Source organism: Pseudonaja textilis, chromosome 3, assembly GCF_049901715.1.
Source record: "Pseudonaja textilis isolate UNSWEBS1 chromosome 3, rPseTex1.2, whole genome shotgun sequence".
NCBI lineage: Eukaryota > Metazoa > Chordata > Lepidosauria > Squamata > Elapidae > Pseudonaja > Pseudonaja textilis.
The window spans coordinates 173,640,566-173,659,857 of NC_141992.1; the positions used below are offsets into that span (position 1 = coordinate 173,640,566).

The following is a 19,292-nucleotide window of genomic DNA, read 5'->3' on the forward strand; positions in this document are numbered from 1 at the left end:
ATGCAATGAATACCATTAACCAATTATTTTACTCAGTTCACAAGATCCTTACAAATTAAGATGACATGTCCTATTGTCAAAGTAATATAAAGCAGCTTAATCAACCTCAAGAACAGGAAAGTCTATAATCGTGTTACTAAGAAGCACTTTAGAATTCAGCAAATCATATGGGAATTCAATGCAACAGAAATCACCAGTGTCGTAAGCATGTAAAGAAAAAATGAAGGTTGACAGCTAAAACAAACTGTCAGTTTGATAAAAGAAACTCTAACTCATTATATTTATCCCAATTCCTTGAGCTTTTTCATTAAAAAGTACAGCTCTGTTCATATTTGCATAACTATTATTAGGAAATTATTACATTGGGGTAGGATAGAAGTAATGGGAGAATTCTTTGAATAATAGTAAAAAAATGCAGCTAGAACTTGAATTCTCATTTAAATTTTGCAGTTAGTCTATTTCACCTTGCAAGAATAATCAGCAGTCTTGCACCATACAAAATGGGATTTGAGGTAAGTGTCTATGGAGATTCTCAGTCATCCAGGTCATGATTGTCCCAAAGGTGCTTTTTCAAGAGACAACTGGACTTTCTGGTTTTTCTTTGAAGACATTTCATTTCTCATCCAAGAAGCTGGATGAGAAGCAAAAAGTCTTCAAAGAAAAACCAGAAAGTCCAGTTGCCTCTTGAAAAAGAACTTTTTGGGATTTGGGGTAAGGTTAGCTAAGGAACTGCACTGTCTCTCTTTTATCTAAAGATCACATTTGGACATTGATGAGGCTTGTGTAAACAAATGAAATTGAGATAGATCTGACATAGAAGCAAACCATACTGACATACTCTATGTCAGGCCCCAAACCAACAAGAACTCTTGGTGGTTCTTCCCAGCTGAGTTGTTTATTGTTTCATATCTACAGACAAAATCCTGCCAGACTGAGAACTCTACTGTCTGCAGCTACAATATACTCTATGAATTATTAGGATCACCCTTTTCCATCTGACATGATATCTAGACTGAGTCATCATTTTACCAACCTTGGAAGGATGAAAGCTGAGTCAACCTTAAGCCAGCCAGAATCAAACTCCTGACAGTGAGAAGTGAGTTAAGCCTGCAATACTGTATTCTAATCACTATGCCATCATGGGTCAGGATATATGCATTGTAACCATTTAAATAAAGCATCCAGCCACCAATCAAGTTCTGTCCTAGAAACCAGCAAGAGGTAGGAGGCATGGTTCTTTTATAGACTATATATTTCACAAGAAGATAGTCTAAGACCGTGATGGCAAACCTATGGCATGCATGCCAGAGGTGGCACACAGAGCCCTCTCTGTGTGCATGCAAGCCATCACCCCAGCCCAGCTCTGCCACGCTTGTGCACATGCCTCCTGCCAGCCAGCTGGTTTTCTACCATGCATGTAGAGGGTGGGAGGGGCACATGCAGGAGGCAGGGTGCATGCGTGGGAGATGCGTGTGCTTGCATTTTGGGATGTGCACGCTTTGGCCACTTGGTGTTGAAAAGGTTAGCCATCACTGGTCTAAGATCTATCCATGCATCTCTAGATAAGAAAGTAAAGATACCCATCTGAAGTATTATGTATTTGGGGTTTTACAAAAACCTTCACTGGTAGTGTATTTTATGTGATATATTAAATGGAATTCCTTGTTAAGAGGATGGAATTTAAATACTGTTCAAAATGTAATTCAGGTACTCCTGTGAGGTTGACTTACAACTGGTTTTTTTTTGGGGGGGAGATCATTCAAAGTTACAAAGGACCTCCTTAGGGGTATATACAACCTGGTTTTGAAATTCAAATGGCTATCCCCCCAATCATGTGATTACATTTTTGGCTCTCAGAAACTGGCCAGTGTTTACAGCCATTTGCAGCATCCCATGGTCATATAACCATGTTTTATGGCAAAATCAGACCATTGCAAATCACTAAGGACTGTGCTGTTCACTTAATGATTGCCACAAAAAAAAGAGTGGTAAAATTGGGTCAGTCATGTTGGTGACCCAATTTATGACTGTCACAACTTACAACCATGATAGGCAGGCTCCATTATGATTGTAAATTGAAGACTATCTGTACATCCTTTTGCAAAAATGCTGGAATAAAATAAAATAATTTACATGTAATTTTACCATTACATATTCTATCAAGTGGATAAATAATATGAAGCTTCTCTGATATTTCTATACATATATGGATTATTCAGGAGTAAAGCAATTTTACTCATCTTCCAAACAAATATTTAAATATTTCTTACAAATAGTTTATGCTAAGTATATTAGCCAGTTTAGTGTATTTATTGGTCTAGAAACCAGGAAACCTGAGTTCTAGTCCCACTTTAGGCATGAAAGCCAAATGGGTGGTTTTTGGCTGGGCACTGCCTCCCAGCGAAACCAGTGTTGTTATTCTTGTGGGTAATAATAGGAGGAGATAAGAGTATTAGGTATGTTCACTGCCTTGAGTATTTTTAAAATAAAGGCCAGATATAAATAAATAAGTAAATAAAACATACAAATATAAGTAGTGTATAGAAATTTCAAGAAAGTGGTTCAGAGTATATAAATTTAAATGTAAGAAAAAAAAATGCAAATAACAATACAATTATTGATTCTTACCACTGCAATAGGATAGAAAACTAACAGATCAATAAAGCAGTGGCTTTTGGGGGAGTGGGAGGGGTGTTTTAAACTGTGAGTGTGTGCTAATGCTATTCCTTTCAACCACAGTTCTCTAAGGTCTCAGGCAAAGATACTGTATATCTCAACCCTCATAAATTACTTTTAACAGTAGATGCCCACAATTCGGCATGCATCTGCTACGGTACCTTATCTCACATCATTTCTTATTATTAGAAAGGTCACAAGCCGGAGTAGCATATGTGTACTTGCTATTTCACCTCGTGCAAAGGTTGCAGAGAATTTTGGATTAAAGCCATTATTATAAACTCGGAAAAGGATAGATTATAGCTATAATTGAAACTGATCTACAGAATGGGTACTGATATAAATCATAAAGGGGGGAGGGGGAGACACAAAGGCATAACAGATGGCCCTCTTCTCCTCCATCCATAGCTACTGGAGATGACAAGCTGGCAATTTTTACTGGGTGGTTTAGCTCATTAAAAATGACAAAGGGGATTTGTGACATTTACAACCTACAGAAAAATGCAGTGTTTGTTCTTTGTGATACAATATTTTTTAAAAACATGCTGTAAGTGTGGGATAGCACCTATGTTGGTGTAGTTCTTATCTTGCCTTATAGGCAATTCATCAACTGTTGACTATTTTCCTTAAGAACTAGCAACACACTGCCATGATATTATTTTCCTTCTATTAAATTCTATAATTTGTAAGACAATTTAATTCTAATTCATGATTGTCATGCCGTGTTTAAAAGACAAGCTGCAAATGAAAGGCATGTGCTTGGAAGGGGTTTTAATATTCTGTCCTTTCAAGAGACGCCAATGTAGGATCAGAACATCAGTTCTTTTGTGTATCAATTTATAATGATTTACTAGCCCTTTGCTTTTCTTACCCCAATAAACAGAATCCTTACAGCCTAATCCAAGTGAATGCATAGAGCTAAATATTGCATTTCAATAATCTTCCACCTTCTCTTCAATGTGCGATTTTAAATAAAGGCAACCGTGTTATAGCCACAAAACTGCAATTTTAAGAAAATGACTGAGATTAAAAAAGAAGACAGATGCAAATAGCAACATAAAAGTGTTCAAAGTTGTTTCTGAATGGTTCAAAGGCACCATACCTAAAGGGATGGGATCCGGATTCACTGGACTCTGCTGCCTAGAATGATTGCTACCGTTGCCTTTTTTCAAATCCTCTGCATCGCTGTACCGCCGTATCCAGTAATTAAGTTCTTCCCGGTCAGCTTCTTGACATCGCCGTAGCACAGTGAGAGATCGCCTTGTTTTTTCTACCATGTCCATGATGCAATTTAAGAGCTAGATGTCAAAAAGGGAAAGGGAATGATGATAATGTTTATTTGATGTATATCAATCAAAATATAGCTGGAAGGGACCTTTGAGGTCTTCTAGTCCAACCCCCTGCTCAAATTGATATTTGATGTATATCAATCAAAATATAGCTGGAAGGGACCTTTGAGGTCTTCTAGTCCAACCCCCTGCTCAAGCAGGAGACCCTATACCATTTTAGACAAGTGACTGTCCAGTCCCTTCTTAAAAACCTCCAGTGATGAAGCACCCACAACTTCTGATGGCAAGCTGTTCCACTGGTTAATTGTTCTCATTTTCAGGAAGTTTCTCCTTAATTCCAGGTTGCTTCTCTCCTTGATTAGTTTCCATCCATTATTTCTTGTCCTGCTCTCTAGTGCTTTGGAAAATAAATTGACGTCCCTTCTCTTTGTGGCAACCTCTCAAATACAGAATATCAGTCATAAGACCCAGTTTCCACAGAGCAGGGTCACACTTCAGTGGTCCTCTGCATAAAAGTGCCAAATGGACTCCCATCATCCACTACTGTCATGTTTTCCCAGTAGGACATGCTACTTATGTTTCACCACTGACTGCCACACAAACAGACTGTATTTTCTAGGTGAATTGTGGTGCTGTTGAATGAGAACTAAGCTGGCTCACAGTTCCATTCTGTCTGGGTGGCTGATGATGTTTGAGTATCTGGAACACGGTATCCAACCTGACATTAACAAGGCAGTGCAGTGGATTTTAGCCAATTTAATCTGGTGGTCAGCCAGCATAGAGCACGTCCAACTGTTAGTCCAAGTCATTTCCCATTCAGAAGGGCCATTAGCAATATTTACTGGGGGGGGTGGAGTGAGGACAGGTGAGAGAAGCGGCTGCTACTGCTGCTGCAGAAGCACTGCATCTGTTATAGTATTTACTTACTATACAGGGCTCAATGGTGAAATTAGCTAGGAGTAGTTCCAACTTTTTATGCAGTGGGGACAATATCTGAAATGTTGAGAAAGTGTGGGACAGATATACTAACATAAAGGCAGAGATGAAGGTGCCACACAGTTATTGCCATGTACTCTGAATCTCCTTCTTTCCAATGCTGTCTTACGAGTTCTATTTCCAATTTCTATTTTTCTAATCAGGTATGCAAAGGAAATAAAGCACTCAGCCTGTGGATACCCTGATTTTTAATTTCCAAAGAATGTATAGGAGGGCTATCTCTTACACATAAAGCTCCTACTCTTCTTTAAGCATATTAGTTACCATTTATTTTTAAATAAGATTGGGAGGAAAGCAAAGGAGTCCCAGTACCCAGACGTGACATTTTTGGCTATTCTCCAGCAGATCCTGATACTATGCTTACTTCTGATTTTCGAAGGAACCTTCAACAATTTGAATAGTTGTATGCCCATCTGCTACAAACATTTGCTTTCATGCTGATCCTGTGAAAATTGTAGGGTTCATTTATTATGGGCTGGCTCAGGGAAATAGTTTTAAGGATAAGGGACAATTTGAGTCGAGTTATTTTAGATCCAGTTGGACATCTTAATCAATGTTTCGGGAATTGGGAATTCAACAATAGGATTCACTTCATTGCCAAGCAGACCTCATTCCAAATAATGTAAGTAATAAAAAAAATTAAACATGTCATCATGAACTTTCCAAATCTTGCAAAATTTCAGTGATATCTCATGTGAAAATGGCAAGCGTCACTTCAATGAGTTCAAAACAGTTGACATTCAAATTGGCACTTATCCTCTTATAACCATAAATAACACTCATTCTCTCTTTCATTATACAGTATATATAATGAAAATAAAACATGTACAAGATATATTTACACATAGTGATGAATCTCGTTGCCTAACTTCATGGATTTTGCTTGCCTTTGTGCTAATATAACAGAGATGAAGACCACTCCAATCTATAAGCATATATAATATAGGATTAGGCTGCAAATTTTCATAATCTATGGACAAAGATAATAAGCATTTCTCACTAATTTAAAACTTAAAATTAAATTTAAAACTTGCGATGTCTACACTACTGAACAAAATACAGACATTCCTTACATGGTCAAGGTGTTTCCATTCTTCGGCCCATTCTCTATCTGTTAGTCTATGATCAATCATTTCTTCTTGACGTGTCCCATGCAACCCTGCCAGAAAAAGTGTAAAATATTACATATGAATAACATGAACAAGTCATCTAATAACAGCTTCATATTTCACCTATGGCTGTAAATATATGCATTTATAAATATAACATTGCTTGATTAGGGGCATTGCATGGTACAGGTAGTTCTTTACTTACAACCACAATTGGGACTGAAATTTCTATCATAAATTAGTGGAGTTGTATGTCAAGGTGGACCCAATTTTATGACAATTTTTATGGTGGGTTTTAAGCAAATCACATGGTTGTTAAATGAATCACAGTTATTAAGCAAATCCACCTTCCCCAAATGGATGTTTTGGGCTGAAAATTGGCAAAAAGTTGTAAACTGTAATCATGTGACCTGAGGATTCTGCAACAAGTAGTAAATATAAGCCAGCTGCCAAACACTTGCTGTGATTACATGACCGCTGGAATAGTGCAATGGTCATAAGTGTGAATACAGGTTGTAAGTTACTTTTTCCAAGGCTGTCATAACTTGGAACCATTGTTAAATGGTTGTAATTAAAAAGATGACCCTGATTCTCATGGAATATTTCAGGGATCAATTAAATCTACAGAATTAAAAATAGGAAAGAAAATCATAGGACCCAAGTTGTTAATGATAGCCATAGCCCTTACACTTATATACTGCTTTACCTAGTTTTACAGCCCTCTCTAAGTAGTTTACAGAGTCAACAATTTTGGGTCCTCCTTTTACCCACCTTGGAAGGATGGAAGGCTGAGTCAACCTTGAGCCTGGTGACATTTGAACTGCCAAATTGCAGGCAGCTGGCAGGCAGCAGAAGTAGCCTGCAATACTGCATTCTAACCACTGCGCCACCGTGGCTCATAAGTTCCCAGTGTACATAAAAAATACATTCATCATGAATCATAAGATACTGTACAATACTTAGTGATAGTCATAATATACAAAATAAGCAATCAAAATCATACTAGGAAACTAAATAAAACAATATATCATGGATGGGTGTCTTCAGGCAAACACTGGGATTCAAATAATAACTGAGGCACAGAGGCCCCAGTGAAGAAAGAGCTTTGCTTACCCATAGGTCTGTTTCTGTCCCTGAGGTCCCTGTGGTTGGGGTGTCTGTATGAGTCCCTGTAGTGGTGGGCAATGGCCATATCATCCAAACGGTAATGCTGAGGTGGAGGCGGAGTAGGGTGAGGCAGACCATTAGGCTGGTAAGACAAGCTGTTATTTGGACTGTACCGCTGGCCTGGGCTAATAGTGCACGGCCGCTTGCTTGGATGCTCTGAGTGCAAAGGCTCTCTGTCAAAGCCATTTTCTTTGGTTCTAGGGAAAAAAAAAAGATACATACGTTTGATTAAGAGCTTTTTCAAACCATAAGGAAGTGCTGCACAACTTTTTATTATTTTGCCTTCCCCAATCCCTGCCCCACAGAAATAGGGAGCTAAAATCCCAACCTATGTGGAGGGTGTCGGCTTAATCCTCAACTTATAACCATTCGTTTAGTGACAAATCAAAATTACAACGGCACTTAGAAAAAGTGACTTGTGACAGTTGCAGCATCCCCATGGTCACGTGATTGACATTCGGATGCTTGACAACTGACTCACATTTATGACAACCACAGAGTCCTGGGGTCATGGGATCACCTTTTGCAATCTTCTGAGAAGCAAAGTCAACGGGGAAAACAGATTCACTCGACAACCATATTTACTAATTTAGCACTTGCAGTGATTCACTGAACAAATATGGCAAGAAAAGTCATAAAATGGGTCAATTAACCAATTTCTCATTTAGCAACATAAATTTTGGGCTGAATCGTGGTTCTAAATGGAGGACTACCTGTAGATTATTTACTGCAGATACTAATTTTAGATTCAACTCAAAATATATTCAGTTTAGGTCGGGAAGAAGAAGGCAAATACAAACTGTATATATGAATAAATGAATGAATAGGGTTTGCAATAGAAACAACTCATATAAGAGGTAGCAGTCCTACAACAAATCCACCCCCATTCAAATCATAAATCTCTAGCCGCATCTCTCAGAGTAAAAACAAATTGTTTTATTAGGAATGGCCATGTTGGCATTATCTGGGTGCAGCCAACACTAAAATACACCATTCATTTTCCCCTTGACCTTGGTCTTACAACCCACCCCCAGATGTATATTCTCCAATGGGACACATCTATAGTCAAATCATCAATCATGCTCTCCAGTAATATTCTTGCACTCCAACAGCTTTGGGCTGCCAAGGTGATTATCTAAGGCAGGGGTGTCCAACCTTGGCAACTTTAAGACTTGTGGACTTCAACTCCCAGAATTCCTCAGCCAGCAAAGCTGGGAATTGAAGTCCACAAGTCTTAAAGGTTGGACACCCCTGATCTAAGGCATTTGAGGAATGCACTGCTTTCCCCCACTCCTTTTCTGATGGCAACTAAAATGACCAAAGAAGTATTTTTTTAGTTGACACCTATACTTGTACTTCAACTAAATGTCTAATTATTTTTGTCTTCTGTTGCTTAGTGTATCTTTTGATTTAGTTTCTTGCTAACCTTGCAATGAGAGCCTGCTTGGGGTAAGTCACTTATTCAGCACCTTGAAACCATTGTTGAACAATTTGTCTTGCTTTGATTTTCTCCGGTAGAAGAGGGAAGAAGAGAGAAATGCAACTGAGCTTTCAAGAGTCTGTTATTTACGGTCTTTATCAATAGAGTTCTAATATTTCTTGCTCACCTTGGCTGATAAGGTAAATGGAAGCATGAGAAAAGTACACAGCAGAAAGTAGTCACCAGATCATTGAAGGTTGGGCATTCTTAACCCAGGAACTGCCTGTATAATCATTTCTAATGTAAAAATCTTGGCAAATCAGGAAAAAATCTGTTTATTTCTATATCTGTAGCACACAGCAAGGAACCAGGATTCTGCATAGTCTTCTACTCATGTTTCAAATATTTTACAGATGCATTTTAGAAATTTCATACTGAAAGACCACTCGTAAGTATCTATGTTTGTATAGTAGCAATTAAAGCAGAGATTGAAATGATGTTTTTCTTTGATATAAAGGGACAGGCAAAATAAAAGTAGAGTTGAAAGACAAGTGTCACAACATGTTTAGGTTACTGTACTTTTGAGACAATCATACTTTTTTCAAATTGGATTCTTTCAAACAAAATTACGTTCTTTCAAATTCTTTCAAACAAAATTACGAACCTGCATTGTGTATCTGATATTAACACAGTAGAGAAAGTCCAGAAATATTTCACAAGAAGAGTTGTCCACTCCTCTACTCGTTGCAGAATACCTTATGCCACCAGACTTGAAATTCTAGACCTAGAAAACCTAGAACTATGCCGCCTTCGGTCCAATCTAAGTGTAGCATATAAAATTATACATTGCAATGTCCTACCTGTCAATGAATACTTCAGCTTCAACCATAACAATACAAGAGCACATAATAGATACAAACTCAAGGTTAACAGCACCAAACTTGATTGCAGGAAATACGACTTCATCAACCAAGTGGTCAATGTCTGGAATACTCTACCTGACTCTGGGGTTTCTTCCCCAAACCCAAAAACTTTAACCTTAGAATGTCTACTATTGGCCTCACCCCTTTCCTAAGAGGTCTGTAGGGGACGTGCATAAGCACACCAACATGCCTACTGTCCCTGTCCTATTGTTTCTTTTTTTATTTTTCTTACATGTATCCATTTCATGTATCCATAACTATGCTTATACTTTTACCTGTTATCTTATAATTACTTGACAAAATAAATAAATAAATAAATAAATAAATAAATAAATAAATATGGTTACTGAGAACCTACTGCAAACACACATTGACCACTTTCTGTACTTTTTAAAATTTATTGCTTGTGATTGCTATTACAGAAAAAATGATCTTTCTTTCTTGATAAGCCTACCAATGGTAATAGAAATGTTAAAAAAAAACATGTATCTCCTTATAAAGAAAATCAAATCTTAGTTCTATGACAGAAGTTACCAAATGTTAAAACTGTATATTTTATTGGATTGTGTTGGAAAGGTGGAGCAACCAACTGAAAAATTGGCATTGGTTTATAAAGCTGTAATGCAAATATTTTTGACAAGAGTTGAGAAGTGGAGAAACATATCTAAATCTTAACACTAAGATTCCTTTATAAGGAAATCCATTCAGTTGGTTGACCTATTTTACCAACATAAAATTCCTTCTAATATCATGCTGATATTGATTCCTCTGTCTCTTCAACTATTGATTCTTGTCCTGTTTTGTCAGACAATAGAGAACATACAACAAGACATGTTCCCTCTTTACATGACAACTTTTAGATAACCAAAACCCAGTTCCTTCTAGGGTTTGGTTTCTAGTCCCCTTTACCATTTGGGTAGCTCTTATCTTTATTTGCCATTTATTGATGTTATATGATGTCCAGAATCAAATACAGAATTCCAAGTAGGGTCTATTTAACAAAGAGATGATTGCTTTCCATCAGCTGGACTCCATTCTCCTAATACATGCCAAATAGCATTTGCTTTTATAGCAGCTGCATCACAACTGGTTTACAACACTTAGAGCCTTTCCCCATTTTCTCATATCCATCTAGCCTATATCTTACCATGACATCATGAGAAACTTTGTTGAATGCTTTGCTGAATTCAAGGTTCATTGTATCTATGGCATTTCTCCAATTTATTCAATTGGTAAATGTTTAAAAATGAAAAAGGAAGGATCTGGCATGTCTTGGGATAAACCAATGGTGGCTCTTGCTAACTATTGTAGTTAAGTTCACAAATACTTTCTTCAATAATTTCCTTAAAAACCTTGCCAGTATAAACATCAAACTGACAAGTTTGAAATTGTTCAGGTCCTCCTCCTTTCCTTTTATAAGGTAAGAGTATCATTGCTTTTCTCTAATCTTCTTGGTTATTTGCCAGTTATCCACAAATTCTCAAAGATGGCAATTACTTCTAATCACCTCCATTAATTTCTTTGGTATCCCAGGATATCATTCATTTCATTTTGTTATCTTCCATTTAAGTATATAATTTAATTTTAAACTATATATTTGCCTTCATTCGTAATTTTAAACTGCTATGTAATTCTTTATTCGTCTACCCTGAAGTTCCCTTCTTCTATTTATTTATTCCTTTATATCCTGCTATTATTATTTTTATAAATAACTCAAGCCAGTGAACTAATAGTCCTTCTTCTAGTTTCCCCACAACTACAACCTTGTGAAGTGGCTTGGCTGAGAAAGAATGACTGGTCCAAAGTCACGTAGCTGATTTTCATACATAAGGTATAATTACAACTCACAGTCTCCTGGTTTTTTGCCTGGACTAAAGCAAATTGGCTTTCCATTTGTGGCACAATAATAATCAGCCACGGTTTTGCTTTCTTTCTGAGCAATGATAGAATGTGTATGTGTGTGTGTGTGTGTATGTGTGTGTGTATGTACGGGTGTGCATGTGTGTATACACAATTGAAACACACACATATACACACATAGTCTAATTTGTTTTTTCATGATCTTTCCCCATATGTCAATTGTGTATACACACATACACCCACAAAACTTACACACCTTATTATTGTATGCTGGGGAATAATTCATTATTAGTAGCATTCAGGGGCTTAAGTGTGGCAATTATAGATGAGAACAGTTCTCAGTAATTTTTCCTTTTCAGACACCAGGCACTGAACCTCCGACAATCTGCAAATAGTACAAGTATTCTACCACAAAGTCTTGCAGATTCCTGGGCACATACTAAGTTATTTATTTTATTTATTCAATTTTTGTGCTACCTGTGTCTTTTACCATGTGATTCTTGGTGACTTACAAGTTGAAGATCAAAAATGTGACATACACAATTTCTGTTACAAAGAACAAAAATTTAAAAAAATGCAAGAAAAGATGTTATTAGCTACTGGCTAGGCTTGAGATAGGGGTAAAAAATATAACAATAGCAAAAGGACTTAGACTTCTATACCACTTCATAGTGCTTTATAGCCCTCTTTAAGTGGTTTACAGAGTCAGCGTATTGCCCACAACAATCTGGATCATTTTACCAACCTCGAAAGGATGAAAGAATGAGTCTACCTTGAGTGGTGAGAATCGAACTGCCAAACTGCAGGCAGTCGGCAATCAGCAGAAGTAGCCTGCAATACTGCATTCTAACAACCGCATGGCTCATTGGATGAGAGGAAAATGGATGAGAGGAAAAAAAAATCTTCACAAGTCAAGTGCAACTATTGTTTACTATGGAAGATGTGTAGAATACAAGCATCAGTCACAAGATTGGAGGTTATATAAAAGAGAATGATGATCTGTGATACACATTGCCAAAGTAGATGCTTCTGTGTATTAATTTCCAACTAAGAAATTAAGTTTGGTGATAGTTTACTTTAACTGTATTGGAAAAGCTAATACAGCATAATCTAAATCTGAAAACTCAAAACCAAAAGAATTCTTCCTAATGAGACCTAAAGATGTCAGGATTCCACTCAGAACAAAAGCATATGACATTGAATAAAAGATGCTATGTACAAATGAATAGAGATATTTAAAAATGCACAAGTATGAGCTCTTCTTTTTGGAAAACATACACATTTTCTGTACAGACTGAAAAATAGTTATATATAGCAAGAGATTTATATGCACTCATCCATATATCTATATCTATTTCTCACTTTGTTTCTAATATACCAAGAAAAATTATTAAAAATGTGTTGTCTCCTCAGGTGTCATTCTCTTTTCTCATTCAGTGACTGATGACTTCCAGTGTTATTATAGAAACAGATTGATCTTTTTAATGAGCTCATTTAATAGACTCCAAAATCTCACCGTGGCTGCTCATCCATGTCAGACCATATGCACCATGAAAACATTCACTGAGAGCTCTGCTGTCAGCCTGTTTCATAAAACTTTGTATACAGCAGAACTGGGCATACAGATAAAATGCAAGAGATAGAAAATGAACATGCAGACAAAGTGAGAAAGGAACAGAAAGAAAAAAAAAGGAAGGAGTGATGCAAAGAAAGAGAAAAAAATAGAAGTTGTATATATGTGCAGTATTGCAGGGTAGTTCTGCCAACTGCCAGGAGTTCGATTCTGATTGGCTCAAAACTGACTCAGCCTTCTATCCTTCCAAGGTTGGTAAAATGAGGACCAGATTGTTGGGAGCAATATGCTGACTCTGTAAACTGCTCAGAAAGGGCTGTAAAGCACTGTGAAGTGGTATATAAATCTAAGTGCTATTGCTATTGTTCAAGTAATTTAGGTAGGAGAGGGCATAGATCAAATTCAAACAAGAAATGCAGCATTTCTTTTCCATTTTAACTGAAAAAAATAGCATGTAATGTGCCAAAAGTAATAGAGAATGTAAATGGAGGTACTTATTAAATATGGATCCATTTAAAAATATTTTGTGTTTATAATGTATTAAACTGCCAAGAAAACAAAACAAAGCAAAACAAAACTAAATCCAGCCTCAGCCATCAGACAAACAGTTGAACAAAATTCCCTCCTTAAAATGTTGTTACATTGCTTTCAGAAGAAAAGGAGCATTCTTGAAACCAACTAGCTGGTAAAAACTTGTTTCAGGATGCCAAATTTACTTCTATTCATGAAGAAAATCACAGTAGGGCTCTCTACAAAAATCTTCATATAGGCCAAACGGCCCTCCAAAGTAGCCTGGAAGAGAACTGATAGCTCATAAAACAATATTTCAGCAATTTCAAAAATATCCATATGATATGGGTCTTTTTATCTTCAGTATCCATTCTATTTTTTTTTTTATTGTTCTCTGTTTGACTATATAGCCAAGATAGAAATGGCATGATAGTCCCTGACTTGTGACTGCAATTGAGACCAGAATTTCAATCATTGAGTAAAGTGGGCATGAAGTGAAATACCCATGTGACTGTTTTGCTCAAGAACCACAATTACGGCATTTCTGGTTGTGGTTGTTAAGTGATTGCCTGGATCATTAAGTGGATATAACAACAAAAAAGTTGTCTGCCAATTTCAGTTCCACTCCATTTTTTTTATACAGTTTGAAATCCTTTGGTATTTAGCGTACTGTAAGAAAAGTATTTCGGATGATGTTTGTTCAGTTTCTTTGCTGAACAAGGTCTTTGCCATGATTATCTTGTAAGACCTCAAGCAATAAATTTAACTTATAAAATCTTGAGCAAAAAAAGTCTATTTGTTCAAAATACAATTTAGAATTCTCAGCAGCTTTTTTTCAAAATCTACAATAGACTACAGTTGATTATATGCTATATAAGGCATTTCTTTGGTTTGTTAAAACCTTTCTGATGGTATGAAGAACTGAAACAACAACATGAGTGCATTCTGTCTTCTCATGACATCCAAATGTAATAATTCTAGTTAAAGTTACAGTCCAAATAATCTGTGAGATTCACAAAGTAATGCTCTCATTGCAGAACAGAAAGTGAACAAGCACAAGGAATGAAATCAAAATTTGTCTTGGTTGTCCATGAAATGAAAAGAAAATTGAAAAAAAAGTTAAATATGTGATACCATGGGGGTAAGATTAATATTGTCACTGAGAAGTTGGTAATCACTTTGGCACCATAATTATGCATTTATGCAAAAACTTATGAGGATGGTCTGATATAGTTTATTGGTCTGGATCCACAAACTTCAGCATAGCCTTGAATATTTGGACCTCTGTAAAGTTGTCTTTTCTTGTATGCCTGAAGTATAAATATTGTTGCTGCTTTGGCTATGATACAATCTCTGATTCTAGTTGAATGAAAATGTTGCCTTTCACTAAGTACGTTAATCTCAGTGTGGACTAATATCCCATGAGCATTTGATCCTGACTATATAAAAGATTGTTAAAATTGTTATTTAACTGGATCACCTATAACTGTTATGTTGTCTAACTAAAATCAGTTTTCCTTCTAGATAATTCAATGAACTCTGCCAACCAATGGCTTCATGTTATACACAAAAGTAGTCAAATTAAAGAAGCTTTATCAACAAATAATATTTTAAAATAATCTTGCAGAGAAAGCTACAATCAAAAAAATTAAGCAAGAAATTAGTAACAAACTACATGGCCAAAGAACCAGAGAAATTCAAATTAGTAGAGAAACCAGTAGGGTTTATAACTGTACTTATAAACCAGTAGGGTTTATAACTGTGAGTCAAATGAACAATTAAAAGATACAGCTTTTAAAACATTCTTATGGCATGATCTGATCTAGGGGTCTCAAATTCAGACTGTAGTGAGTACAGCTATTAGAGTTTGAGAGGTTTTCCATACATCTCATGGGTCAAAAGTGAAGACTATCATAGGTAAAGGTAAAGGTTCCCCTCACATACTAACTGTACATACATACTAATTGTTTCCGGCTCTAGGGAGCGGTGTTCATCTCCGTTACAAAGCCAAAGAACCAGCGCTGTCCAAAGATGTCTTCATGGTCATGTGACCAGCATGACTAAATGCCAAAGGTTCAAGGAACACTGTTACCTTCCCACCAAAGTGGTCCCTATTTTTCTACTTGCATTTTTATGTGCTTTTGAACTGCTAGGTTGGCAGAAGCTGGGACAAGTAACAGGAGCTCACTCTATTATGCAGTGCTAGGGATTTGAACCACTGAACTGCCGATCTTTCTGATCAACAAGCTCAGTGTCTTAGCCTCCGAGCCACCACGTCCCTGAAGAATATCATAATGTGCCATTAAATATATGTTTATAATGACATTTGTTGGACTATCTGCTTTAAATTATGCTGACCCATCAGAGGTGATCCTTCTGGGAAAATTGCTAGTGATTCCCCATTTTTTTGAGATGAGAGAAGTGAGGTCAGACAAAAATATTTTTTTTAATTATTTTACCTATTTTATAGAACAGTCTTATTAAAAATTGGATCTTGATTGCCCATGATTGTGATATTCAGAACAACTGAATTCTTTCATGGGGCTTTGAGTACTGAGTATATTTAAACTTTTATTTTGTACAGTATATTTATATTGCATTATTATGATTGATTTTCTTAGTATACTCTATATTTTATATGGATTTTGTTCAGGTTACCATGGTATTTTATTACAGGTAGTCCTCAGTTTAATAATGAGTTCTATACCCAAAGTCTGTCCTTCAATTAAATTGTATGTAAGCTGGAACAGTATTATTGTATAAGTAGTATTGTATAATGAATTTGAACCATTGTGTATTTAAATAACATTTATTTATCTTGATTCCTAACAAATGTACCTTTTCTTCATGTATACTGAGAGTATTTACACCAAGACAAATTCCTTGACAAAAGACAAAATCACACTTGACCAATAAAGTATTCTATTCTATTCTATTCTATTCTGTTCTGTTCTGTTCTGTTCTATTCTATTCTATTTTAACTTGAATCATTGTATATTAAACACAAACTTTGCTACAATAGGCTCCTTTCTAGACTACGAGTCTTCCTTAAACTGAAATGTTGTTAACCCAGGGACTTACTGAATTTTGCATGATATGCACTATTGCCGTGATGGCAAACCTATGGCACGCATGCCACAGGTGGCACACTGAGCCATTTGTGCTGGCACATGAGCTGCAGGCAAGCTTACTTCACTGTGCATGCGCGAGCCTCACAGCTGATTTTCGGCCCATTTGAGGCCTTTTTCAGCCTCCCAGAGGCTTTAGGAAGGTTTCTGCAGGCTTTTCAGGATGAAAATCAGGCCCGTTTCATCACTTCCTGTTTTTCCGGAAATACCGGAAGTGACGAAACGGGCCTAGTTTTCATCCTGAAAAGCCTGCAGAAGCCTTCCGAAAGCCTCTGGGAAGCCAAAAAAGTCCTCAAACCAGCTGAAAATCAGCTGTGAGGTGCAGTGCAGGTAAGGGGGCAGCAGGGGTGAGGAGTGGGGATTGTGCACACATATGTAGGGGCATGGGGGATGCGCACTGCCTTCTGGGTGCTGGCACGTGAGCGCAAGTATGCAAGCGTGTGGACAATTTTTGCCACAGGAGCCCAAAAAGGTTAGCCACCACTGCACTATTGAAAGCCCCTGGAGGTCTAGAAGGAGTTAGAAGCATGAAAATCTAACAATCAAACTATTTCACTAATCAAACAAAATTTCACTTTTGCTACTTAAATGGTATTTAACTAACAGCTGCACACAATCTTTTTTATTTCTCTTTTCCATCTTTCTGCCCTCTCTTCTCCTCTCTTTTCCTCTCCTCTCCTTTTCTTTTCTCCCTGCAAAGAGCTCTTGCTTTCTACTGTCTCTCCCACCCGTCCCCAACAAAGAGAATTGGAGGCCAGAGCTTCCTTCCTCTTTGACTACTTTCTTCTTCTCTCTTTGAAGCAGCTCAACCTTCTTGGCCTGTTTTCTATAGAGAAGTGTTGATTCCCTGCCACCCTGCTAAGAAAGTGTGGCACTGTCTCCAAAGCACAACCTGCCATGGAGTGGAAAACTAATGAGCAGCACCTCTGTGGAGCTCAGCCAACCAGATCTTACTGTGTCCAGGAGACATGCTGTGGTGATCCAAAACCAGCCAACAGGTAATCTTTGCTTGCTGCTCTTCTTGGAGTACTGTCTATGGGCCACCCAGCAGGTGGTCATTCAATATATTTTATACAAGGCTGCAACTTTGAGACCCTTATTAAATTTAGTTTATTACATGTGCAAGATCTGATATTTCAATATATTCAGCACATTTATCCAAATATGTCAAATATGACAATCATGTGCAGGCCAATATGGAATATATAGGAATTTTAGTCATTAACTATTACATTACTGTAAGATATTTTGACAAAAGGCAATTCTGTATACTTTCCCCCACATTCTGGGTAGTTCAAGTTGCATATATTCTAATGGACTCAATGGAGACATTGGAAGTAAAGAAGTGGGTCTATTTTAGAGCATAAGCATTCTTCAATATGAAAATTGTGTTCACTGCAAATTAAATCACACCCAGTATGTTTACATAATTTGCAAAATAATATATATGCTACAGTTGAATTCAATAATAATCATACATTTCAATGTTAGATTAGCTCCAATGTAGAAACTGTGGGTTAACAATGTTATGACAACTGTCATGAACCTGTTAGAATCTGACTTCGAGGGAGAGGAGGAACAGCCAACAGGGAGTGGGAGTGTGGCTCCGGAGGTTATTGAGGAAACTGGGGAAGGGCACAGGCTGGCTGGGCATTCAGAGGAAAACCCAGGCCCATCCCCTCTTCATCCTAGGGTATGCAGGGAGGAGCGGATAAGGTAGAAATGTGAATGGCATAGTCTATGGGGAAGGAAAGGGCCTTGATCCCCTTCATGGGCTGCAGCTGTGAAGACTGTTTAAAAAGACAAACTGCACATGGGCCAGTTCTGGAAGCAAAGCGTGAAAATATTTCTAGTCTGTCAGTTCTTATCTGAGTTCTGGTGTCCTTCCCAGTGTGTGTATTTCAATATCTGCGGATATCTTAAAGACCTTATCCTCCCTGATCTCCTTAATTGCTCAATGTGGTTTGTGTTTTTTTTTCTATTTATAATTTATATGGTTTTTGAGTTTGAACGGAAGTTCTTCCTTTTTGCAACTGTTTGTGGGGGAGTTTTTTTTCTCCAGTCAGTGATAATTGGACATTCAAAGCCAAGTTGAAGGAATTAAAGGGAGTTCACCTGTTTTTGTGACTTTGTTGCTTTTGTATCCCACCCTGGGTCATCACAACAACTGTGCTATTACTATAAACTGCTTCATAATCTATAAAAAGTGCTAAATCAAAATCCACTTCCCTTTTGTGCAACACATTTTTCTATCTACATGACTCCAATAAAATGTGGTAACAGACTCTCATTTTCTCTTTAACAATTCCTCTTTAAATATTTTGAAACAGCAGTCAAAGTGACTCAATGCACTGAAATCCCTTCTGTCCAATAAAGGTAGAGTGGATAGTTTTACTCCAAGGGCTTCATTTTCTGACTGTAGCTTATTTATTTTTACTGTATGCCAGTCTTCTCCTAGGCTAAAGCTAAAAGTAACACATTCCATTCCCATCCATCCATCAGTCTACTTTGCTTATGCTCGTCCACCCATCTTTATGAACTGAAAGAAGTTTCATGCTTTTTTGCTGGATGATGGAGATCTGTGATATTTGTGCAGGGAGAAGAAGGCATAGTATTGAGACAAAATGAACATTGCAAAGAC

At 37.1% G+C, this 19,292-nt stretch overlaps 1 protein-coding gene across 8 annotated transcripts in view; it reads right to left on the reverse strand.

The window, feature by feature from the left end:
• RUNX1T1 (RUNX1 partner transcriptional co-repressor 1) overlaps window positions 1-19,292 on the reverse strand; it is a 148,804-nt gene that overhangs the window by 28,235 nt on the left and 101,277 nt on the right. For all 8 annotated transcript variants that reach the window (XM_026705982.2, XM_026705980.2, XM_087931494.1 and 5 more), the window contains 3 exons: window positions 7,184-7,434; window positions 6,035-6,120; window positions 3,779-3,974 (listed from right to left, as the gene is read on the reverse strand). In XM_026705982.2, coding sequence (XP_026561767.1) covers window positions 3,779-3,974; window positions 6,035-6,120; window positions 7,184-7,434 — 533 coding nt within the window. The remainder of the gene's footprint in view (window positions 1-3,778; window positions 3,975-6,034; window positions 6,121-7,183; window positions 7,435-19,292) is intronic.